This window comes from Pholis gunnellus, assembly GCF_910591455.1.
Source record: "Pholis gunnellus genome assembly, chromosome: 6".
NCBI classification, from domain to species: domain Eukaryota; kingdom Metazoa; phylum Chordata; class Actinopteri; order Perciformes; family Pholidae; genus Pholis; species Pholis gunnellus.
Genome location: NC_136532.1, coordinates 17,476,936 through 17,503,697, shown reverse-complemented (window position 1 = coordinate 17,503,697; position 26,762 = coordinate 17,476,936). Strand labels below are relative to the sequence as shown.

At 42.4% G+C, this 26,762-nt stretch overlaps 1 protein-coding gene across 3 annotated transcripts in view; it reads right to left on the bottom strand.

Annotated features, from left to right (window-relative positions):
- The window catches only part of LOC306697630 (multivesicular body subunit 12B-like), a 30,941-nt gene extending 5,430 nt beyond the window's left edge, over positions 1 to 25,511 (bottom strand). For 2 of the 3 annotated variants that reach the window (XM_079161638.1, XM_079161640.1), the window contains exons 1-7: positions 25,478 to 25,511; positions 23,605 to 23,709; positions 19,463 to 19,558; positions 17,586 to 17,676; positions 16,495 to 16,624; positions 16,241 to 16,351; positions 10,122 to 10,183 (exon numbers count right to left, since the gene is read on the bottom strand). In XM_079161638.1, coding sequence (XP_079017764.1) covers positions 10,122 to 10,183; positions 16,241 to 16,351; positions 16,495 to 16,624; positions 17,586 to 17,676; positions 19,463 to 19,558; positions 23,605 to 23,697 — 583 coding nt within the window. In that variant the 5' untranslated portion in view covers positions 23,698 to 23,709; positions 25,478 to 25,511. Of the gene's footprint in view, positions 1 to 10,121; positions 10,184 to 16,240; positions 16,352 to 16,494; positions 16,625 to 17,585; positions 17,677 to 19,462; positions 19,559 to 23,604; positions 23,710 to 25,407 lie in introns of all 3 variants that reach the window. The other variant, XM_079161639.1, reaches the window with a different exon arrangement.
- Between the last annotated feature and the right edge of the window lie 1,251 nt (positions 25,512 to 26,762).

Here is a 26,762-nt window from a genome sequence, read left to right as displayed (position 1 = left end):
TCAAGGTGTCACGACTGTCAGGCTAGAGAGCAGCTCTTTGTTTATAAAATACATTAGGGCCCAAATTAACACAGGGTGACAAGGGACACAAAGCCTCTCGTTTCCAGACTGAAGGGAAAACTGCAGCTGCTCGGCTTCATTATAAAACTCCCAAATCTGGAGACACAAAACTTACTGCCGTTGGCTTTGACAGGAGCCCCCAAAATATCAAGAGGCCAAGCTTCCAACTGGTGTCCTTTTACCCACAGTCCATCAGGCCTTTGGCACAGGAAACGGAACTCATAAATGTGAGCCGAAGCTGTTCATGAGTCATCGTTTTGGAACCGACACTCCTTTTGGCCTTTCCTGTTCACGGCAATATTATAAAGTATGAAATCCTAAAATATACCTCACGTTGACACTTATGTGACTTGCTTTCCTTTCGTGGTTATTACACAGATCCACGGTTTGGCACTTTCCGCACGAGTGAAGTAGAATGTGATCTTTGTAATCAAAGCATGACCTTCACACCCGTGAACCACGGGGACGATTATTTAGTTTCTTGCCTTTCAATCACCTCCCTCAGTGGAGTCTGCAGACCCCGCTAGCCGCTCTGTGAGGCTGTACTTGGGCACAGCAGTGCTTTCTTTAAGCTAAGTGATACAGTCAATAGCAACGCTAACATGCTAACGATAAGCAGGTTAGATGTTTACTAAGTTCAACATGTTACTTTGACATGTTAGCTCCCAATAACTAGCACATTTTGTCGGTATTTAGTCATTAACCAAAATTGAAATTTTTACCTGATGATGGCGCTAGATGAACATTTAAGGGACCCCCAAAGTTATTACCATTCATCTTGAAGGGGACATTAGTGTCTGTACCACATTTAATTGGAATCCATCCATTAGTTGCTGAAATATTTCACTCAAAACTGCAAATATCTTGAAGTAAAGTCAGGGAATCACCAAAATCATTAGGATTGTGTGTGGGAACCATTGATGTATGTTGATATGATAATCCAATAGCTGCTGAGATATTTAAATCTGGGTCAAAGTGGTGGACCAACCGACCATCCCTATAGCCTCTCCACGAGTGAAAGGATTATCCTCCTTCCTTCAACGCCGCAGCCTTTACACCCACCTCCCTGTAGCGCCTTTAGATATGTGGCCATCTGAAGCAGCAAACACACCAGGGTGATTGGGTAGGTCCAATGACTTGTTTAAGCTCATAAAAACAAGTGAACACGCACTGCTGTGTTGCTGGGAGCACCATTGCTAGGCAGAGGCAGGCAGGCAGGGAGAATACATTTGAATCAATAGCCAGCAATGGGAAGCCGAGATTGTAGCTGCTGATGGATCTGCGTGGCGCGGACGGATGAATGCAGAGCTGAAGGCCACAGAGTTTCTTTATTGCTCAAGGATCACATTTAAAACCAGGTCTCACTTTGTATTCCACCACCATCTATACTAGAGAGGCTATCTTACATCCAGACAAATGGAGACGCGTGGGATATGACTTGGTGGTAAGAAATGGATACCGTGGAGAAACCCGAAGGTGCAAAGGGCAAAAATAATGTAAATCCAATCTTCTGACCAGGAATCCCACTATGAAGCATGTTCTAGCTGCTCAAATGGCCGGGCTACAGTCCATTAACTCATGATTGTATTGCAGTGTGGGGAATTGGGTAGTTATTTGGCTTTTGGAGTATGTGAGTGCAGTCAATATGAAAACATCTGGCAGGAATTTTGGTACAATGACTATCATGATGATGATGATGATGGTGGTGGCGGTGAGCGCAGAGGTGGCGTTAAGTAAGGAGGACCCTGTGGCTTGAGTGATTGTAGTGTAAAGAACGGAGTCAGCACAGGCCCCGTGTGGATCATTGCCTTATTAATGACTCCGTCAGGTGCGATGAGCAATGGCTGCATTGTCATCTGCAGCCCCTGGGCACAGATGAATGGCTGTTTCAGGGCGGGAAGGGCTCCCTCGTACGCTGGGCTGAGCACTAATCCCTCACTCTTCCATTGTTGGATGCACTGTCACCCAGGACTTCAGCAGCGCCATACATTGCATTTCCAGGATTCTAACAGACGTGGCCGTGCGCACGGGCGTCCATACACGCACATAAACCACAGCGAGTTTGCGCTCCCGACACTGACTGATGGAAAAATATGCGCGGGTGATCGAGCATACCGCTTATTACCTGAACCGCAACTCAAGAGTAACACTTTAGGACTGTTGATGAACTTTTATTTTACACTTCACTAATTCAGCAGAATTGCATTGATCTCTGTCTAGTACGATTACTTGGGGTGAATCTTGTCTCGCACCTGAATTAAGTGAGAAAGTCACAGTCACAGGGCAATAATCTGCAAGCGCAAATGAGCATCCACTACAACCTTTTTTACTCGCGGTTGAGCCGATTTCTATGGTTTGGAACCATAGAACGATAAGAGATAATAAGTAAAGTTCCTCAAAAACACGTTAGAGCTTTATTTGGATCCAGCTGTATTTCATATTCCAAACAAGTGGATGTTGCCTTTTCTCTTTGTCTAGCCGGGCTAGACATGGCAATACCTTTCCTGTCGGGGTGACTCTCAATTTGAGGCGGATTCCTTATGCAGACCATGGAAATGCTATTCTAGTTGCAGACCCCGCTCTCTGTCACCTCTGCAGATAATGGTGAGTAGATGAACAGAGAGCTGGAGGAGGACCCCCTATGCCCACTCACAGCCCTTAGCCCCTCTCTGACATGAGAAATAGTGCCCAGGCCTGACAGCATCTCGGAGACATATTGTAGTTTATTTTGTCGCCCGGGCATGCCATCTGTGCCATTCCAATAGAGGGTGTGTGTTCAGGCTGCTGCAAGAGAGAGGGCGCGAGGCTCCGGGTCCCTCAGTAGCCCTGCAGCCACGGCAGGTCATTAGTCAAATTGCCTAATGAGAGAGAATACAAATGGCCCCCTACCCTGACAGGAGGAATTTTGGAGGTGTCAGAGCTCCTGACCCGTGCTATGAGAACAGATGATAGCGAGTTGCTATTTTCAGATTCTTTTAATGACTACGGCTCTATGAAACCCATTCTTTTTCTTTTATCTTTTTCAAGCCCTCTAGACAGACGAGTGAAGAGAAATTTCAATGTGTTAGAAAAGCTCACTTGCAAAAGTGGAAGTGTAACTTTTAAATTATTGAAATGTTTACTGAGGAGTCAATTAACATTGTAAAACATGTACAACATTGATACTAAAAAAGATCACGTACTGAAATGATGTTGAGGGTTTGTATTGGTTTCTGCCGGCTGTGTGCGGCTCGTTACCCCACTCTGTGCTCTGTGCACGTTTCTGTTGCAATCCTCCTGACAGCAAGTCAGTTAGTTTATACTAAAATATTTATTTAATCTCATCCAAATGTAAACAAATCTAAATGTTTCCAATGCTAAGAGTAGTATGCAAGACATCCAGTGGATGGATGGGGCTGCTGCACATTCAGGTTTATGGAGAGAAAGTGTGGAGGGAAAACAGAAGAGAAGCACCAAGGGAGCGGATCATTTTACACAAGCTTTCTGCTTATCCACTCTTATGAATACTTGTCAAAAGAAACGGTGATGTTTACAACATTTTAACTTATTCTGAAAGCTTTATGAAATGCCATAAATGCACCATCAAACATATAGCTAAAAACAATAACTGTAGAAGATGGCCTTTAACATTTTAACTAGTGTCGATCAGTTCAATTTACATGACAGATACTGAAATAAGAATAAAAACACTTAAATACAAAAAAACAATAGACGCAAATGCCATCTACAGTCAAATGTCCCCAACATTAAAACTCAGCTATTTTTATTTTTTTTTTTCATTACCAGAGGGATGCAAAATGGCAAGCTTATGCAGAATGACCCACTTACTTTTCCATCTGTGACAAGCAGTCCTTGAAATCTGGTTGTGGGTAGGGAGCCAGGAGGCAGCCCCAGTCGGGCGCCGGTCCATCAGTCTTCCAGAAAGTGGGCAGAGCCAGCAACACCTATGGTGAGCTGGCCACAAACACCGCTGCATAACATTATGCACTACAACGCTATGAGGAGGTGTGTGCCTGTGTGATAACTTCTCCAATATGGGCACTGTATATGTCATGCATATATATATATATATATATGTAAGAAATAATTGAAGTACTTAAAGTCTTCAGTGGTCTGGTATAATTACAAAACTTGTAATAACAGTTTCTAAAAGGAGTCTGTGCTGGAGAAGCACTGGGAGAACCCTTCTTCCTGGCTTGGTATTGAAAGCTCTCATGAAATTAAATGGACAATCAGACTTTAATCAGCAGCACAGTGTCTTTTAAGACATTGCCATGGCACTGGCATTGATCCCCAGCTGTGTGCTGCTGGTAAATGTGCAGCAGAATGTGTGTATAAATGGGGTACGCCTCTCTGGACAAGTGTAAAAGCTGGCAGAGGGCTGACAGTAAATTGCAAGTGCCGGATGGGACACAGCAGAAGGCACAATTACACAAATCCCCTCTTAATTAGCGGTTCTGTGGGCAAACTAACCCGTAATGATGCGAGGGATGTGGCGAGCCCCAGAAATCCTAACAAGAAACACTCACCAGCACTGGAGACTGGGTCATATGGCCCCGGTTCCCCTCAAGTAGCGACTGACTTGTGATCCGTTTTGATCGGTGCAGCTGCAGGAGACGGTTCCCGCGTCGCCTTGCTCCCCCACAACCCCTAGCCCTCGCTGAGCTGCTTGCCCTCTGGACTGTGGGTAAAAGCAGCAGGCCCTGTGTGGTTGTGGTGGCATTATTAAGTTCTCCATGCTCACAGTACCAGGCAATGTAAAGTGGCATCTCACACGGTGAGTAATGAACTGTGCCAGAGTGGAAGCAGGAGGGATGACAGCCAAAGAGGCCTCCTTGGCAGCCACTAACCTGGGCATCCACCAATTTATCATCCCCTACAACCAATCCACCAATGCTGCGCTGCCATTTGTCATTAATTATGCTAATAAGGACACCATTACTCTCCGGACGAAACAGGCGACTGTTATTAGTAGAATGCATTTACAGTTTGATACATATGCATTTGCTTATTGGTTTTACGGTGTGTAGATTAGTGGACTTTGATGAAAGACGTTTTCCATCCTTTAAATAAAAAAAAGTGAAAGTACCACTAGAGCCGTAGACTTTTCTGTACACACTAATTGACTATTATGAAATGACAAAGGAACTGTATTATAATCATGCACGATTCCTCGCACCCTCACATAAAAATGGTCTATATGTCTATATGTGAAGATGCTGATGTGTGTGAACTTTTTCACAGCATGGCTTTAAGCAAACCAGTCTGAGCAGAACTATTTAATAGAGCTTCTGGGAGCCCCAGATGCCCTTTTCCAAAACGACTTCATTCCCAGAATCTCATTGTGCTTTCTAAATCACACCACAGTATGTATTAGAAGATCATTAATTACAAACTTAACAAGTCAGCAGAGCCATTAAAAGATCTTTAAGGCATATTTGACCATAAATCTCCTTAAACTATATTTAATGACTGGATTTTTGTGAAATATTTTTTATCAAGTTCTAATTAGATGTGTGATAACAAACCCTGCTGTACATGGGGCAAACGAGGGAGCCGTGACAGGCCCATCCATTGAGACTGTCCACGTCTGGACACTGAAACTAATGGAGCACTGCTACTATCTCAGGGATGGATAGAAAGCAATGAGGGATGAGACTCCAGAGTCCAGTCTGGCCTGCAAATGCACAGGCCATTTAAAGTCTCGTATTTGACTGCAATAAAGGTCCAGAAATCCTGAGGGCTTCAAGGCTCCAGTCAAAAATTCCATTACGATCCCTTCAGGATTGATCCCCAAATACTTAATGGCACCCTCACTCTGGGATCGATCACGTCTCCAAAATAACCTGGATAGTCCGATCACATTTTGGATTCAGCCAACAGGATTTTCTTAAAAGAGTGTTTCACCTGTTAAAATCCAAAACAGCTTTTTGACGTCGGAGACAAACAGAATCCACATTCAAAAAACAAACAAACTTTGATTTCTCTATTGTGTTTGGCTCTGGTTTGAATGTTATTTCCTAACAAATTAGACTACAGTGCTTTTTCAAACGTTTTCAGATAAAAAAATTCTTAAGAATTAAGAGAACTTTTTAAATTTTGTATTCTTAAAAATATACGCACAAACTCCAAAATCACAATTTTCTGAAAACGTGTCCAATTTAAATTATTCCATGATCCAAGATTCACAAGGAAACAAAGCTTGTATTGAGATCAGAAAACAATTATGTTCATCTTTTTAGTTTTTAGTTCTTTTCAGTTCTGACTAACTTGCACTCAATGACACCGACAGTAACTCTCGTAAAATCTCTTCCCTTCTTCTTAAAGATCTTCTGAGCATTCATTTTTGTTCTTAACATGCAGATTTTTGTCCAAATGTTGAAACTATGCTCCTATTTGAAGAAGGAAAATGCATGAACAGCTCAAACCTAATATTCAATTTAATCATAATTATAAACGCTGTAATTTATAAGCCATCACATTTTAAGAAGAAATACGGCAGTCCTTCATATCATGAGTTGCTGAGAGTAGTAAACAGTTTGAGGAGGTGTGCGTGAGTCTACATTAGGTGTAAATACTATTTTCCTGCTGAACCCCCCCCCCCCCCCTCTCCCCTCCCTCCCTATTTCGCCTTTTGCTGACCAGGGGAATTAAGAAGCAAAACGAGGGTTTTAAGAGCGTTCCTTTCATGTCTTGATGTAAGCTTTGGCATTACTTCAGACATCAAGATCGGTTTCATAGAAATCCCATTCCATCTAAAGTAAAAGCTCGGCAGTAAATCTGCCGATACTCCCCCATAACACTTCCATAAATGATTCATTCAGCTCGGTTTAGCTGATGCAAAACAGAATGTTAGTGAGTTGTGGAAGGAGCCCGAGCTGCAAGTGGAGGGGACCAACCTCGCTGCTTAGTAATTTCATCAATCTGTGGGAGAGAAAGAGAGCAGAAAAGAGAAAGAAGAGAACGCCGTACACTATAATAACTTTTGTGTCACTATCCAGAGGTCGTGTTTTTTAATCCCTCAGCCTAAAGAATTGTGTTATTCTAAAATATAACCCCAGCGGTGCAGAAGCAGTTGAGATCTATCCCGGTTTGAGATAAGAGCCGGCTGATCGCCTCCCTCTGCACAGCCTCGCCTACAACTACACAGGGAGATAAGATGGAACTTTTGTTTGAAACCTGATGAGAACCCTCTTAATGAAAGTGCGGCGCCAAAAATAATCTTTTTTCTCCATGTTAGTCAATCAGGAAATGGTGTAGCTGGGGGAAAAAAAGAGGAGAAATAAAGTAATTTTGCATAATCAGTGAGCACCATCTGGAACAATTAACCAAATTCCACAGAACTCAGAGGATCAGTCATATTGGCTTATTAAAGATCCAGAATTATACAAGTAATAAATCCTTGGAAAAAACGAAGCGCACCCCTGCCTGTCACGACTATTTTAACTTCAAATACAGTGGAATACTTGATAAGGCTGAAAAGAGGAGATTAATATATGCAAATTATGTCGAGCATTTAAAAGCCCCCCAACAACTGTCCCGGTTTTTTTTTTCTGCCTCTTATTACAGGGCTTTATGTTTTATTCATACACCAACTCACCTGTCATTTCATAAGCTATAATATTATGAGGGTATTATTAAACAGCATAAAGTGGAGCTTTAATTGGAAAGCTCCATTGCATTTTCCAATTATTTGCAGCAAATTAAAAGCAGATGCACATAGTTTAATAAGAATTCCAATATTGTTTCCTGAAAATCAAAAATCACTGTCATTCTGCCAAGATATTTTGCAAACCCAAGTTAATTTTGAGCCTCCTATTTTCTCCTCCTCCTCCTCCTCTGAAGGATGAACTGTCTCGTGTGTGTTAATTGAAGTTCCTCTAATGGATAGGGAAATAATTGCTCTCCATATTACGTTAGATCAGGGCCAATGTCAGGATTTATTTTTGATTAATGCGATAGATATGTAAATGTATTACTTTTTATTACGTTTACCTTCTTATCAGCTGGATGTCTGCTGAATACTATACGTCGTTCTGTAGGTAATGATGAGAGAGTGCAATGCAACACGTCGTATAGGTCTATTTTAGGGCTTCAACACCATCACATTCATTTTTTATCAAACATATGCTTTTTAGACACATTTCATGAATGCACGTTTAATTACCTTTAAACTTCCTGCGTTCCTGTCAATGCATGAGGAACAGACCTAATTGGCAAAGGGACTTGGCGTGGATCAAAGCAACGTGGTGAAGAAAAGCAAAAGGTTGGCGCTGCTATGAAAACTTGATAACTTTTCAAATGAGCTTGAACTGTCAAGTGGAGGAAAAAAAAAAAAAAAAAAAAAAGGGCTGCAAGATAAATGTGAATTAGTTTTTAATATTCTGGTAATAAATGTCAAAGCTCCTGCACATCACATCTGTACATGATGTGACTGCGGATGACAGATTTCCCAGACATGTTACCTCTCCTCCCCTCAACTCACTCTTTTTTTCTTTTTTTTCTCTCTGCTCGGGTTTTTGTTTTGTTGGGAAGTGACGGAGGGTTTAATCAAGAAAGCAGGCAATTCATCAATCCTAAAGAAGGCGCCTGTACAACCCTGACAGAGCGCACATGGTTTTAGACCAACTCGAACCTGGCCAGCTGTCAGCCCACACACACACGCGTGCACAAGCAGACACCCACGCGGCCACACACACACACACACACACACGCGCACACGCCAGAGCTACCACCGCTAACAATTAACACAAATAGGCTGTCGGCAACGACCTCACACTTGGTCCGCGGGCTATCACGTTGTTAATGAAGGAGAGTTGCGTGCTCTCACATTCGCAGTGGGATGCTGTAAAGCCTGACGAGTACACAGTCTCAAGAAATAAAGCTCGGGCTAACTCCATTATCCTCTCTTCTTTTAAACATCACGCAGGGACACGTGAAGGTAGAGGCTGCACAGCTGCAAAGGACAGTTTTCTGGAGCTAAAGGATGACTGCTGGCAACGTACTGTACAGTATGTGCATGTTCTTCACTGTCACTCAAACCCTGTCCCAGCGGAGGAGTCGCACTCCCAATGCCACAAACCACTCAGCTGTGTGGTAATGTCTGCTCCTTCAGGGCCACACTTGTCTTCGCAAACTTATAATATGACAGTCAGAGCAACAAAATTATGTATTAATTTCTTGTCAATTACATGATTCTTTTTTATGTCGGCATGAAAAAATAAAATTTAAAAAAAAAAAGCTGAGAATTTAGAGACTTTAAAATCAAATTAGTTTTTTTTATTTAAACATTGCCTTACGCAGTTCTATCATGTGCACTTCAGCAATTGTTTAATAGGCTTGCATTGAAAAGGCAGGGTGTACCATGGCCATAGCCTGGCTGTGCCTCGGCATGAGCAGCAGGAGGAATCCTCACCACATGGTGTCTCTCTCCAGCTGGATAAAAACCTGCCTGCCTCGCTCACCTCGTGTGGATCACACGCTCTTTAAGGCTCGAGCGCCTCAGCCGGCTCTGACTCCATGGCTCTGAGGCTGTCATAGCTAAGCTCCGCTTCCTAACGAATTAGCCTCTCTTCTGTTTTAGTCCCGGAGCATTGTGCTATTGCCGAGTTTCTCTCCTTGACAAAGAGAAGGGAATCCGTCCGGTGCAATGCACGGTATACACGTATGTAAGTATGGCATGTGACGGATCGTCTTTGGCAGCTTTTAAATGTTCTCTTGAGTGTAATGCCGAGCTCCTCTGGGAAGTCACGTTCGCTCAGATAAGCGAAGCTCTCTGCGGTATCCATCACTGAGGAGATCTAGAGCGTTTGTAGATCAAGTAGCGGAGGTGACGCCTTTATGTACACGTGGAGACGACGTTCAGTGTACATAGAGAGCATAAGTAAGTATTGAACCTCTTCTCCAAATATTTGGAGCTTTTTCTTCCAGGGAGAAATTATAAAAGTAAGCAGTTTTACAACCTAATGCATCTTGGGCAAACTATTAAATCCCTTTAATTGTCTACAGTGAAGTCATGAATGACACTGAATTGCATCCATGTAAAATGGGAGATCATTTACCCGTCATGGCGTAGTTCCCACTGCTCTGGTGCTCATAGTCCGGCCTGCTCGTGGTCCTCTTGCTGGGAGACAGAAAGCAACAATGTTCCATCAACAATAGTTTATGGATCGCCACAGTAAAAACATAGTAAATGCATGTAAACTTTGTATTTGACGGGGACAATTATGTTCCAGGACACGTTGCTCGGACATTAAAGTATAACGCAAGATCATTTATTTAGCATGAAAACTCCCTCCTTACACAAAGGCGTTTCTATCTAAAAACATAACCGAGCACTGAAACACCAGGATGGATCTAAGGGGTGAAATATGGTAAAAGTTACACCGTGCCTCAGCTGCCCGGGGGCTTGAACAGACCTTTACCGGGGGGATTGGGGCAGCATCTTGTAAATTCTGGAGGAACTGAAAGATTCCATTATTCAAGGGAAGTCTTGTTTTTTTTACCGTTTCATGGCCTTGTATTACAGAAAACAGCACAGAATGCACTTTGTGGGCAGTTGAAGTTAACAAACCATATAAGATTGAAATCCTCATCAATCAAGCTATCATGAATTACACCCTGTGACTCACCCCTACGGATCGATAAATCCACAGCAAGCAGGGGGGGGAGAAAAAAAATAATTCACAGCTTGGAGAGAGCTGCATAACATGACATGCTCTGAAGGTAAAATGAGCTCCGGGATTGCATTATAAAACAAATGATCTTATAATGATAATGCAATGTAGTTGGCCATTAAAAAAAGGGAATCGCTTCGATTGGAGGAGACGCCGGCGTAAGAGTTTGTTGTTAAAGACAAAGAACAAGGTAGATCAGAAGAATAAAGATAACTTGTGAAAAGACGACAGAGCGAGCAGGTGTTCTGTGTATCATGTTCTGTATTTGGTCTGTTTATGGAAAACATAATAATTCTTATGTGGGGGTGTAAAATCAAAAACCTTGAAATTTAAGACTAACGGCAGATCTGCATATAATGTGAGAGCTGTGCGTGAGTTGTGGCTTTCAGAGCCTTATCTCTCCGGATGAGATAAATAAATGCAATAATTTCCATCAAGAGCAATAAAACAAGACTTCTGACAGGCTGTGGTATTTATGAGCTGAAGCCTGCAACTCAGATTTATTTGCAATGAAAGGGTCGACTTTTCTTCTCCTCATTTACATCAGCATTTGGCCATGTTAAATCCGGGCCAATGGTGAATTTTTAAAAGGTTGGCATCAATCTTGCGGGAACGATTGCCATATTCGATGCAGACTTCTTTTACCTTTCAAAAGGTTGATCCCACTGCTGAGGAAGAAAGGTACACATCTTTCAAAAGCACAGAGACATCCCATGGACGTGGGAGGGTGGGGGTGGGGGGGGGGGGGGGGGGGGGTGATGGTTTAAACGCCCTTTTAGGGCGTCTGCGTTATTGTTGTTGAATTAGTACTCAGAATAAACAAAGACAACAGAGAAAGTTTTAAGTCTGGCTATTTATCTATGTATCTGAAAAAGTAAAGTGGTACTTAAAACGCCGGAGGCTCGGCGTGAAAGCGGGGAAATGTGCTGCTCGTGAAATGCTTTCCTACAGGACAACCTCCAGGGTTGCTTTTCCCATCTGTTTGAAACACAAAACTGTCTCAATCCAAATTGGTGATTTCTAAATACAATTTTAGGTACATTGGAGAGGGTAACATATGGCAAATCAATTAGACAACTAATTCTTAAAACAAAAACATGGCAAATGCATTTGCTAATCAACAGCAGTGTTGGGGCTCGTATTATGTCGGCCACTGGAGTTTTGACAACAATTAATCCTCATTCCAGGCAAGGAGAGCCATATTGACACATATTCCTAATTTGAATATTCAATTACAGTGTAGTTCCTCATCAAATTATAGTAAAACTGGGAACACGGCCTGAAAGATTTACGCAATTAAAACGCAGATCAAGAGTCTCGTGTTCCCGTGAAATCTGCCGGAGATAAAATCACATTAGTGCGGCAAAGCAAACGACGACACTAAGGATTACGTGACAACTTGAATTACAGTTCAACAGATTCTTTTGTTTGGTGTCCTTTAAGTTGTTCCACGTGGAATAAGGAAAAGAGCTGTCCTGTGTGAAAGAGGGAGAAGGGGAAGAGCAAGTGGGAGAGACAGTGGGGACAGACGAGTGGTAGTCAGTGGAGAGGTAAGACGAGCATGAGAGTAATATCGCTGAAGAGCCAGAGCTGCGATACAGAGAGCTGGAAGCTCTTGTTTTGACACACATCCAGCCTTTCCCCGTGACAACATCTCCACACCTTCCCCTATGTGCCGACAGTGCTGCTTTGTGGGAGCTGCTTTCTCACCCATCATTATCCTCCTTTAAGCTCGGTGTCAGGTGTTGAAAAGAGGATCTCTCTGAATTTTTTGGTGGCAAATCACCGAACAGTCTGAGCTCATCAGATCTCCGCTGATCACTCGATCATTCCTGACACCGCGCTCTGCGTTCCCTCCGCTTGATCCCCCGCTACTTTTTTCGGCAACTTTTTCGGAACACAAGAAAGTAATGAGTGAAGATTGAGCCCGGGAATGATTGTTCTTCAGCGCGACACACTGACAGTCACGGTGTGTCTTTCTCCTCCAGAGTCGTGTGCTGCTGGGAAGTCTTTGTTAACCAGCGAGCAATGAAAGCTGATACAACACTCCTGCAGAGCTGCAGCGATGTGTGGAGTGTCACAGGTAGAAGACAGTGCTATCCAAAACATATTGATATGCACGCCAAATCTGACACTGATGACTCTCTACTTCACGCGTTGAAGGAAAAAGCCGACTACAGTATGCAATGAAAGAGAGAAAAAAAAGATACTCGGCCTTGACATGTTTATCGCCGTACGGTTTGATTTAAAAAGCGTCTGTGTGTACAATGGCCTACTATTCTAAGAGAAATGTCAAAAACCTTGATTCTGAGTGAAGTGAAAGAAATTGCAATATTAGGACAAGGCTAATTTATGCTAGCAGTCGGTGTAGAGGTCAGATATCAGCCTCAGCAATGACAGTTTTATCAGGAGAACAAATGGCAGCGTTGGCCAGGAGAACGAAGGAGGGGGATACTTTACTGGACACATTAAAAGGCTGACCGGATGGCTCAGGTTTTCCACATTATGAAGTCAGGGAGCGGCCGATACCGTCGGTCTTGACAGAGAACAAGCCAAAGTGGTTGACATCAAGCTGCAGCGATGAATCAAAACGGAACACGGTTCGCCCGGTTGAGACGCTTTAGACGAACTCGATAAAAGAGACGTTAAACACACACAAGGTTCAGATGCATTTGCAACGGCAGACCGCTTAACGGGCCCGTACCCCAACAGCTTTAGTGGCTCAATATGGTGCGACAGCCTGAGCCAATAACAAATAAGTTCAGTGTTTATCCTTGAACTGATAAAACTTGCTTGAGTCATTCCTTTATTAATTCCAGAGATTCCATCTCACGGGGTTTCTGAAGGGTCCGCCAAGCTAAAGACTTCCTGAGACTTTTTTTAACAGCACATAGAATTCAGTTCAATACCTGTTTCACAATGATAGCGGCCAAAGCGTTAACGTATGATGGGAAGATACTGTCTTGAATTCTTTATTATTGTATCACATGTATTTCCAGTACTTCTCGGGAGTATATGATGATAACTATTTCATGATAGAACTAATGAGTGTGACCGAAACCAACTGCAGACAATGGATGGATAAATGAACCAATTCAAAAGGATCATTTCTTTTTAGAGCTGCTAATCAATTAGTTGACTGAAACAAAATAAAGTACATTTTAATTAATTAATACATTTTTCATACAAATAAGCCAAACATCTGCTGGTTTTAGCTTCTCAAATCTGTAAGGATCCCAAACCTTATATTTGCCAAATATGATCGGAAATGAAATATCTTCTGAGTTTTGGACTCTTAAACATGTTGATGATGTAACTTCAGGCTGTGGGAACAGGGTTTTCACTATTTTTAACACTTCATACACTTAACAAGTAATTAAGTAATTTACAAGAAAAAGTCTTCTACGTTGCAACCATAACTCATTAAAGTTCAAAGACATTGAGCTTTGGTGGTACTGTAGCTAGCAGTAGTGACTCTAACTCACACTTAAGAATTGAACAGCCTTGTAAATGCACAATGTACTGTTGCAGCGATCCCACTCTCAGTTTACAGATGTCTCTCAACAGCCCGGATACAGAGGGTGAAAATATTTCAAACTTTTGTAAATTAACTCTTAGTTTCTCTATCCAAGGCTCCTTTAAAAGTCATTTCTAGAAAACAAATAGTTTTTAAAAACTGTTGAAGAGCTGCAGACTCCCCGTTTTCAGCTGACAAAAAGATACAAAAACAATTCAAATACAGCGCCTTACCCTTGATGCAATCACTCCGTGCATCCCATAATGATGCAACACCCTGCAGTTACTGTGGACTGCTGTGCTCTGATTTGCAGTGTACGATTGTACACAACTCTAACAAGCTCCCGCTGCCTGAGGCAACTTAACATTTGAGAGGGATCACTGCAGCTTTCAAAATTATAAGGGTCATTAAAAATGTACACATTATTGACTGTATTTAAAACATCTTTTCCACTGACTGTAAAGAGCACTTAAATTTAAGAGGTGCTATTCTCCAAAGGCCATAAAGTTGTTATAGATAGCCTGAAGGAGGCATGGAAGAGAGAATTTCATACTCGTACTGAATATGAATAAAGTATAGTGGGGTGATACTCCACAGACAGTTGCACTGTACCTACTTAAACCATCAGTGAGGGTTGAAGAGCCGTTTATAAATCACTGTGTCAAACTATCTAATCTGTGACTTTAAAGTAACTACAGACATATTCATGGCTGTATGTATGGTTGTCTAAAGTGCATGTAACTACACGGAGAGGATGCCAAATAAATAGTCACAGAACCGCCGCCGTCTAAATGGCCCATAGTGCCGTCCTTATGCGTCAGCGCATTATGGATGGAAATACTCTCAAAAGACGACTCTCTTGACTGTGAAATGAGTTTGAATGTTAATACAAAAACAGCAGCCTGTGATCTCAGCAGGCATCAGGAGGGGGGTGCGAGTCGCTTCGAGGTGCAATTTATTCCAACCTTTGAGCCTCACCGACTTCAAAGTGGGCTTCAGAAGAGCGGAGGGTTACCGGTAAGAGTCACTAAGGCGTACACGAGGGCCCGAGAGCCCCACCAGAGCTTCAACACGTCAAAGATTATTGACCATTGATTTCCCATAAATACGAACAATTCACAAAACTCCACCCAGTTTGAACTTGGGTTTTTTTTTTTTTAATTCATGGCCGTCCATTTTGATTGTTCTCGTCCCGCTGAGTGGCCCATGTGAACAGAAGCTCTGTTTTGGACACGCCTGCTGGCATCCTACCGCTCTGACGTGTTGTGGCTCTTAAGTGGCTTTTACTCAGCCCAGCACAGGATGGCAGAGCAAAGCACTTCAAGCTGATCAGCGCCCCCCCCCCCCCCCCCCCCCCCGTGCCAAGCTTCCCCTTTCTCCACACCGGAGGAGTCTCGCTTGTTTATTTACAATTTGCCGTGGAAATCCCCCAGTCCTTCTTTGCGATAAATAATTGAGCTGTTTGATCTGGACACAGTACAAAGGGTTGCTCCGTTGGCTCGGAGGCCTGAGGCCTGAGGCGGAGGAAGCGTGAGCAGAGGAAGGGTACACGCACGCTCTCCAGCATGGCGGAGATGTCGAAGCTCTCCTCCCTTCCTCTGCAGCTGTCGCTCGCTCTCCGGGCTACGTCTCCTCCTCTTTTGTCTGCACAGTACAACGCTCCTGTCACCGCAGTCAAGAGGAGCGACCTGCCTCCGCCTCGCGGGACCGACCCACAAATAGCAGGAGTTTAGCCCTCATTGAACTCATGTTCTTGTTCGGGGGGGGGGGGATCCTGTCTAGTTAGCCTGTCTCTCCGGTTCACCCTCGCTACCTTGTTTTGTCCGGCCACAACCTTTACTGCAGATTGCCCGAGAGTGATCAATTGTTTGGGTCTTCATTGCGCAACAACAGCTCAGGAGGACACCGAGCGTGAAATAAAAAAAAGCAAGCAAGGAGGAAAGGTAAACTTGGAGAGGCACTGCCGAATAAAGTGGCGTGATGTTACCTTGCGGTGTTGGCTGGAGCGTCCTCGTGAGCTGTACTGGACGTTTCCTGGGAGGGCTGATGCTGAGAAACATCTCCCGTTCGGCACCATAACCCCATACTGTTTATCTCGCTGTGTAAAGATGAAGAGGAGACATACAAGGTTCTAAACAGCTACTAATCCTTCATGCAAATGAGTAAATGTATCAAATGTGGCAATTGATGGAAGATACAAAATATCATGAATTTATGTATTTCCAGTGCCAAGCAGCTCACCCTATACATGTGTAGTTAACGAGATGGTACTTGGACTTGGCAATCATCTGGATGTCGTATACAGCCGTCACAGCGGCCGCACAAGGGCTGCTTTTCACGCAGAGCCTCCTCTTCCTCATGGCCGTTTCCTCTGATGAGTCAGGTACACATGAGGGAGTCAGACAGGAGTTGGGGGAGTTTCAAGCTTAAAAAAAAAGCATCTATAGACATTTTACATATCTATCTTATGCTTTGCTATTTAGTCATTAGCAGTCTCAGAATCAGAGATGAGCTAATAGCTTCTGCTGTGCTCAAAAGGAAATAACTGGACATTGGAAAGCCACAATATCCACATGCATTATTATAATCATTTTTATCATTTTAGTGGGCAAAATGACAGAAGCAAGAGAATCCTCCATCAGCTTTAGTGCACAACAGAGATTTAAACTGGATATTCAGAAACTCATACATTATGTCCCATGTATACATTAAACATGGATTCACATAAAGTAATAAAACATTAAATTACACCACAGCTAAACAAAACGTAATCTATTTTCTTCATTCTGGCAAAAGAAAAAAATCATTGCCATGCTTCTTATATTGCATCTGTGCCTCGCTCATTTATTTCCCCTGCAACACTGGAAAGTGCAGTGTAAATGCAATGATAATAAAAATAATAAACAAGCTGTCCTCACTCCCCACACCAAAATATTATTACATTTCCGAGGCATGGATAGTGAGGGGGGAAATACATAGCACTCAAAAAGCACTAAAGCATTGGGGAATGCATTTCATTAATATTAGATAACCCCCATCCACTCGTCCTCTCCCCAAATAAATACATAAATAAATAAGCTCCTCATAAAGAAAAGCACAGCTCCAGCTGAGATAAACAATGACTCATGATTCTCTTCTCTTGTACCTCCTGGGCAAAATGTTTATTTTATTCCCACAGTCTGCCATAAATTAAGCTAACCTGCACACATAAAACATTCACTATCTCAAGCAAAGCTGCCCCCGAGGACCTCTGCATAAGCTGGTCGGAGAGTCAAAACAACAACAACAAGAGGGTGGGAGGGATGAGTGGTCGCTCCCGACTGTTTACTTACTTGTGTCCAATGTTTCCTCCACAGGTGTGAAGCCCTCCGGCAAAGCGTCCTTAATGTCAATCAGCTTCACGTCCACAACAACGTCGGCGCCCTAACAGATAGAGTGCAGGCAGGACATTTAAAGCCACGTATGCAAATGAAACTTTTTTTTTAAAAAAAGGACAGAGAGCAAGAAAAAGAAAAAGGTTTTAGCCTTTTTTTTTTTTTTTTTTTTTTGCAGGGCTCAGTAAAGAAAATGTAGAGATAATAGAGTCAATGATTTACTAAAAGCTCGGGAAGTCTCTAAAGAGAAGGGTTGACAAAATAGCTGAAGTAATTACTCTCTAATAGCTTTTTTTTTTTTTGCATCTGTGAACTTGTAATCATTCTCAACCTTTTGGCGAGAAGCTGTGGGACGATGGCAGACAGAGCAGGCAGTCTAATCAACAGAATGGGGACTGGTTAAAAACAATCAGGGACTGTGTAGTTGACATTTTCAAGCATGACTCTTCCCTGCCTCCCATTACATTTTCATTTTTTGCCATAATAAATTGCAATAATACACAGCGGCAGTAGAGAGTGGGGCGAGCCAGGCGTGACTTGATGCGTCCGAAAAAGGCTGGATTTCACCGCTACTGCTGCCCGACAGTCATTACCATTAGAGACATTTTTTATTCATAGTTTTTAGACTGACTTAAGGAGGAATATGGATGAATGTTATTACTATGCATGGAACCTTGTTTTTTTGTGTTTTTCCCCTTTTTCGGGAGAGATTTCTTCCATCACGCCCTGACAAAAAGAGGCTTTCTACCTCCAACCTAGAGTATGATAAATCACAAACTATTTACTTCCCCCCACATAATTCAGGGGCTAATTTTACAGAATCTGTTTTTGTCATAGACAATTACAGTGGGAGCTCCTTTGAGTGGCAGACAAAATAGCCTTTGTTGATGGCTCTGTCATGTTTTATTTGTGTCAAAGTCCTTAAAACAGTGTGGACACACATTTTAAGATAAAATACAGGAGCTAGGGGAGGGCTATTTGTTTGCTATATGCTAAACTGAGGAGCAGATTGAGCTCAGGCACGAGGCAGCCGCTGCCAAGTTGCCTGGCTTTTAGAGGACACCCTGAAAAAAAAGTCCTAAGATTGAGCTGATACAAAACGATAACACAAATTGCAGGTTTTGTTTTCCCGGTCTGCATTATCTACCAGCAAGCCATGGAGACAAATGAGAAGGCAGCCAATAGTAAGCTGTGCAAGCTGAAGCTAGACAGGTAGGTGTATTTATGGCCACGGAGCCGCTGACAGCCACGCATCAACACATCAGCTGCAGGCTGCAGGCTGCAGATGATCCCAAACAGCATTATGAGGAACATTAAAAAGATCATTTCAGCCACTGAAGAGTCAATGCTGCCCAATTAGGGAGATCTATTTATAGCACAACCACACTGAAAGTGCTTTTTGTGGAGTAATTTCTGACATAAAAAGGACTATTTTTCAACAATTAGATGTGCATCAGCTTTCAAGAATCACTGATTGCAAACCCTATTCTCTACAGGGACGCTGTTGATTGAATAAATTGGAATAGTTGATATACAGCTCATCGTTATTTCATGAATAAATAATAAATAATATCCTCAGGAGGACGTACAACATGAAATATATCTCACAGATGTGTTATTCATCTGGAATATGCAGGCAAATCCATTATATGTAAAAGTTCAAAACTACACTGCCAACGCTTTATAAATGGGTCTTTCCACTGATCAAAGGGCAGTAGGACATTCTGGCAACAACCAACAGCGCTAATAACTGCTGGCAAACAAAAAAGGGTGGTGCAGACGAGGCGTTGGTGCAGAATGCATAGCGAAAGGGAGAAGTTTATATTCACACTTACAGTCTTTCTGGTGAAACAGAGGTAGCGCGTGACCTTGGATTTGAATAAGCCGTCCTTCCACAGGTCGGCGTCAGAGCCATCTGTTGTTTGTGCAACCTACGTGAAAAAAAGAGAAAGGAAAGAAAAAAAACAAAGGAGAGAGGAAAAAAAAAAACACGCGCAGGAGGTGGGATAAAGTTAATGTATGTATGCCATGAGCGTGTTGCTTTTTGCCTCTTCCCTTGCATACTAGCCTTAATTAACGCTTGCCTACACTTGCGCGCCATCTCATTAGTGCTCTGCGTGGGTAAAGGAGTCTTAGCCTCCAAAAAGAAGGTGGCTAAAAATATCATCCCTTGGGACCAGGCTGATTAAAGATGCCTTGCCAAGGATCTGCTCTAATAAGGAAACGGAACTTCAATGTGCTTTGGGGAAAGAGCTGGGATTATACTTGTGGTAAATGTGGAATGCATCTCTTTTTTCTTTTAAACTGCTGTGGTACCCCTTGAGCAACACACAGGTAAACTTCACATGCACCTGAAATAGTTCTAGCTCCACTCCCGATGTCTATGATTTAATGAGACGAGACTTCTAAGAATAAATAACGAGGGTTTAAAGCTATTTCAAGTGTGTGCCTAGAGAAGACATAAGCAGCTCGTCCCTGCACAACAGGCTCATTCAAAGCTGGAAATGATCAGTGGAGTCAGAAAAAGTAAAAAATAGATCATTGCACCATATTGACAGCAAAGGCACCACAAGTCAAGCTCAAGGTCCAGCACCACATTGCGATGTAAATGCAGGTATGCGGGGCAGAATGATGTAGCAAAGCAAGAGCGCCTCCACCGTTCCAGTAAATATGCTCGGCTGAAGCGTCATGTTCCATCGGCCATCATGTGAGAATCACCTAAAGAACTGCCAGAGTTATTTTCTAAAGAGATCCTTTACAAAGAAGAGTCAATCTAATGAGGTTCATTCAAATGAAGAAGTCATAGATCTCTGCACCCACCCACACACATTACCCCCTTGACAATAATGATGAATGACCTCGGTGACTGGGTGGGGGAAAAACATGGCATCGGTGGGGTGGTGGGGGGGGGTTCATGAAAAACCACCAGTGACTATAGCTGGGATGGGAGCGGAGACTAGAGTGAGGGGGGGGGAACAGAGATAGATAGCGGGATGAGAGAAAGAGTGGAAGATGAGAGGAGAGAGGGATCGTCTCCAGCAGCAGCACCATGAAAAGGTCCCAGAAGGAGCCGATACATCACCAGCCTCCCCTCTTTCCTTACAAGACAAGCCGTCTTGGCCGCTTTTTCCAGGTCAGTAGCCAGCGCATGCTGTCAGCGTAAACAAAGGGCTCGCTTTGTGAAACCCAAAGTCAAGTTGAGGAGTAACGAGGGCACGATCCTCCTCGGGAGGCACCTCAGGCATCATCCTGCCACAGCTGCCGGCAGCGAGGACGCGACGCAGCTTGCATGTGAAAACGCCACTTGCCGAGCCACGGCGGGGGGAAAAAAGGCGCGTTTAAAGTTGCGATTGCTCCTCTCTGATAGTTTCCAGCCCGGCGCCGCATGGCTCCGTCATGACACACAAGACTTCAATGAGAAGAATGCCATACGTCTGATAAGACACACCGTGCCTCTGATATTGAAATACGGTTGTATCATTTGATTTAAAATGCAATGACAGATTCAACTGCCACTTCTTCAAATCTAAAGCTTACAGTGATCTAAAAGCCCACCTATGAAAAGTCTTTCAGGGTTGCTGAATAAGTCCTATGAAGGATCTCTGGAGACAGACACCACGATGAAGCACAGCTGTGAATAAAAAGATATAAAAGGCATACAATCAAAAACCTCTGGGGAGTGGAACCAGGTGGGAAAGACACACGAGAGGTACAGGGAACCAAAGCAGTCCTTTCAAAGAAGAACAGAAAAAAACGAAAAGAGACAAATGTTTTGGATCTTTTCTCTCAACTGGAAATAGATGAACTGTTTCTATATTAAAAGAAGTACAGCTGCAGTTGCTTTGAAAGGTAATTTGACTTTGACTGATAAAACGCTCAAGTCTGTGCATTGAGTATGGAGCTAATGTTGGATCCGGGGGCTTGGCTAGGCTAGCTCCTCAGCTCGGCTCAGAACCTTCTGGAAGTAGCTTTGGACTGCACACAGGCATGAGAGGGGATATCCACCTACTCTTCTAACTCTTGGCAAATCATTTTGTTTTCCTTATGTTTCAAACTACGTATTTGAAGTACAGATGCTCACTCAAAAACGGCCATTGGGTTAGAATGGGCAACCTCGCTAATCGTGGTACTGGGCTTCTCCAAACAAACTTTACAGAAATGAGTTTAAGAGCGAAAACATGTCAAATGCTCAGGTGTATCTGAAACACACAATTCTCCACTTTGCAAGCCGTGCACACAGCGCAAGTGTGCGTGAGTCTACTCGCGGCGTTTGATGTTGGGTGGCTGCTGGTGCTTCAGCAAAAGCTCCCGATCCCAGTGGAGCAGCGTTTGATGTGGGCCTGTGCTCGCTTGTGTTGGAACAACCTGCTCCAAGTTCAGAGATGTGAGCGCAGCATCTCGGAGAGCAAAAGAGTTAATCAGCCCTTTGATCTGCTGTATAGAAAGTCTGGTAAGTCGGGTAAGTCTGGTGTGAATGGGTAAAAAAATAATAAATCAATACAGCGTAATATCCTGAGACTTCCCGTTCTCAGTGCTGCATTAGCACGCTGATGCCAAGTGATGAGATTTGTGTCCGCAGATAAAAGACCACATGTGTTCTGGAAGATGGGACAAATGCATTTGAGATAGTGCTTCAGAGTCGAAAAGGCCTTGAATTTCACTATGGAGGCTAATTTGCACTTTACTGTTTTACGTATTTTATTACCTTGAAGGATGTGTTTTATATTAAATGGTAAACGGACTGTACTTGTATTACTTGTATTGCGCTTTTCTAGTCTTACGAGCACTCAAAGAGCTTCGGTGATTATCAAACGTACACTTGTGATAACTTTGCACCGGTCGTCTTTTGTTTTTGTGGCAGCTTGAATTCATAACCCAGATCATGTTTAACATATTTAACCCAAAGTCTGTCGTGAAACAAGGAGACACAAAGACGACTTGAAACATCTCCGTCTACAATACGTTCTCTTAAGTCCAAACTATCTCCAAATGTTGAACCGCTGCGGTACTGCCTGGGGCTTAACTAAAAAAAGTATTTACAAGTTACTGAGTTTCTCTCCCAGAGCTGAAGCAGCGTCGGTGACTGGCTCTAAGCCCTCCAGAATATGCACAGTATTTGCACATCAGCTGAAATGTATTGGCGCACTGGAGCAGCAGCGGAGGAAGTCTGACGGGGTTTCTCTGTGTTTGTCACTACCGTGTGGTGTGAACGCAGTTTCCCTGCCAGTGGCTTCGTTCTGATGCCAACCCACCATCATCTGCCAGAGCTGGGTGTGTAGGGTGGAGCAGGAAGAGACAGAAACAGAGGGGAAGAGGGAGGGTTTGGGGGGGTGTAGGGAGAAAGCAAGAAGTCTGAATAGGAAGCGAGAGAGAGGAAGAAAGATGTGCCCTCCAGCTTGTTGTTGTGCTTTGTTTAACTTACTCGCTATCTTCTCTTTTTTAAAAACACAAGAAAGGCTCATATAAACCAACCAATCCTACACCACACCCTTAAACATTCCTATCATTGTTAAAGTTGTTGTGGTACTTGGGTTTAGGGAAAACATGGGCTCAATTTAAAAGACTCTCTGTGGGCATCAACCAACCATCATTAAATCTTTGCCTCTGGTGTGTCTGTTAGACTAGTGGCAACCAGCAACAATGTCAGGAAGGGAATCTTGCTATTCATCAAAGTAAACTTGATGAATAAGTCATCTAACAGAGATTGGAAGGCTGCCAATATCCCCGCTGTAAGTTATGCTACACAAGCAATTACAACAGTTACATGTTTAACCAACAGCAGTGAGCAAAACCAAAAGAAGATTTTATTTCAGATCAGACTTTTGACCTGTGATAAGGCTGGCAAAACATTTATAATAGTAATAATAAATATGATTAATAAATATATTAACTGTGGCTTTTACAGTAGAGGAGCTGCAAACAGCTTTACATGCGTATTAAATGAAACTATGTGTTGTAAGTCGAGATGAATACTCACAACATAGTAGCCATCAGGGGCCTTGCTGAGCGAGGCGATTACTCCGACTGCAGAGATGGGGTCTGCTGGCAGCTGGTTGCTCACTTCAGACATGTCAGAGCTGCGCTAGAAAAACAGAAGAGCCTCATCACACGTTTGGCATTTCACCAGAGAAAACGTACGGCAAGGATACACCGTTGTTTTCCTCTAGAAAGAACTTTAGATACATCATGGAAATCAATGCATGTAAATATTGAGAGAATTGTGTTACAAACCTGTACTTTGACACAGATGGTGCCGGGTTAAAAAAAAAAAAAAAAAGGAAGCAATTTAAATGTTAGAGCTTTGAATAAATATGCAAAATGCAGCTAGTGAAACCAAAATAAGGACTTCACCCTTCAGGGTCATTAAATGGAGAACGGACAAGGTTTTTCTTGGCTGAAATGAGCACATTATTGACTTCTTGATGAGGCTTATTAGGATCTAGAAGAAAAAGTGCCTCTCTAATCCAGGACCAAATGACAAGTGAGACCAACGACAAAAACAGCATTTGGACACCACCCAATGACTTCACCAAATCACAAATTAGGGGGGAGTGATCACATATTTTCAAGGAAGTCCCAATCAATTGCTATCTATTCCTGTCCAAGGGAATTTTCCCCTAATGGGTATGCAAGCCTTTTTACGGGGTAAGTGGCTTTGCAATGGTTCCCTTACGCAATTTTATTAGATTAACTTTAAAGCATTCTTGTACTAACTGACAAAGTTGCTGCATTCAATCTTGATGTTTACGAAATCTATTGCAATTAAGCTGATCCAATTAGGGGATTTACTCCAAAAAACAGCTGTCTCTTTAACAAATGTTGGATAGCCGTACTTATTCAAATGAAACAGGATAGCAAATTAGCTAATAGAATGAAGGATGTCTTTGTAACATTCATTTGTTCAAAAATGAGCTTTGTTTTGCAGCACGACATCAACGCTTAGAGACTCATCTAAAGCCAAACAAATCCATCCAAACTTATTTCCTGCCTGTAAAACTGTGTGTTCCTACATGTGTCTGTATTCAACAGTGGGTCTGTGATGAATATAGTAAACAAGCATGAACGCAGACTATAGAGAACATAATGTAATGTTTGGCCTTTGCTCTGATGGCAACTGTGAGGTTTGTTTAGTCTCGCTAATTATAAAGTTAATTAACTATTGCAAAATATGTAGATGACAATATTTTTGCATAATGTTGTAGCCTCCACCGTGTTGAAAAGATGGAATAAGTTGGTGAACGTGTGGGAGTTAACTTGTCAGCATTTGATCTTCACATTCTCACAATATGTACACGTTTACTAAGTAGCTAGCACTCACTATGGCTATTTAATACACATATTGATATGAATCACATTCTACGTTTGCTGTCATTACTATAATTAAATTCTTTTTTTTTTATTTTGTCAATCATGAACTAATTAATGATGCCGTCTCAGTCGCTATTACTCGGATAAGAAGATGTATTTAATAATGTGCTGTTTAAAATCTGATTCATGGCTAAACATAAATCACTGTTGTATGCAGATATACAGATGTTGAATTACGTTAAAATGTCACAGTTATCTTCAGCTAATGTCATTCATTAATACGGAGTAAGTTCCTCGTTTGTTCCTAACTCGTTGCTGTAACTAACGTTACTCGGGATTTTGTATGACTCGGAAAACGTTACATTTCACCGAGGTCCACGTGAGGACTAACGGGCAGCTAAACCCGTGTATTTTACTTTTACAAAAACGTCAGTTTGAGCACATATATGAATAGTAACTGCTGTAAGCCAACCTGAAAGTGTCTGAGCCGTTTGGGAAGGATACTAAAATCCAAACTAGTTTGTCGTTCGGTTTCTGTTTACCTGGTAGAAACGTTGGCCCGTCTCTTCCTGACTGCTGCTGTCACCTTTTCAACTTCGGACTTTAAGCGGCGCGAACCACTTCCGGATACCACTGATAACAAATAATTAGCATAAACCCGTTGCTGGGTCAAATCTCTTTTCTTTCTGTGATTTAACTCATTTAGAGAATCATAGCCATTTTTACTTCTGTTTACTTATTTCAGTGGGCACATCTTACTTCACCCTAGTTTTTTGTATGTTAGTTAAACGTTTTGGAGAGTCATTTTAATGTATCTTTAACTGAGTGGTCAGCCTGCAGTGAAACTTACTCAAAGTCGTTGCTTTAAAAAAAAAAAAAGAAGTTATTATTTATGCTTATAGCTCAAAATGAGTTGTTGTTAAAAATGACAACAAACTGCTCAGCACAGAAGCAGCTGGATTCTTGATATTCAGCTCAACAGAGAACATCATATGAAAACACCATCAGAAAGCTATGTGAATGATAAATGTGCCAATTTACATTGTAAGACTGAATTGTCTGTACACAGAGAATAAAGACCTGGGCCAACAATGCCACATTGACTCGTGGCTGTATTTCTTTGCAATAACTTTTGAGATCCAATTTGCCTCTGGTAACTAAATTAAGGTTGTGCTTTACTAAATGACTATCATTACGTGGATGTATCTGCATAGTTGGTTGTCTCTCTAATCATCACATGTCATTACTGTAATCCGATAAAAGTAAGATAAAGAGCAATGTATTAGCTTAGCTGTAACATTAGGATGTACATCTGCCAGAGTACAACATTTGAAAGCCTCTTTGTAGACTGTCCAAAACACCGAGGGGCGACAGATGCGTTCACATCGCCAAGTTTATTATTTCTACCCCCATCATACAAATCAAATAAATTATTTCAATGTGCAACTATTATCCTAATTTATTCAAATCAAAGACTTGTTGCTCTGTTTGGTGACATGGTGCCATATGCCAGTATGGTGTCTTCATTTGGGCCACACACTGTGAAATGTATTTAGGGGCTTACATGGCTGCACATGGTGTGATCAGTTTTCCATTTTTGCATTTTTCTAACGCTTCTATTAATTACAGAGGAGACGTTCAGAGGGAAATTGCCAACTCATATGACCAGCAACCTTCACCACCTCCCCACTTACTGCTAATGTTAATTAAAGAGGCAATTCGATCTAATTCGGAATTCTCAACAGGCAAACATGTCACAGCCTTCTTTTACAACCTTTTTATCATTTATATTTTATATTCTGCTTATAGATCCCTCACCAATACGGT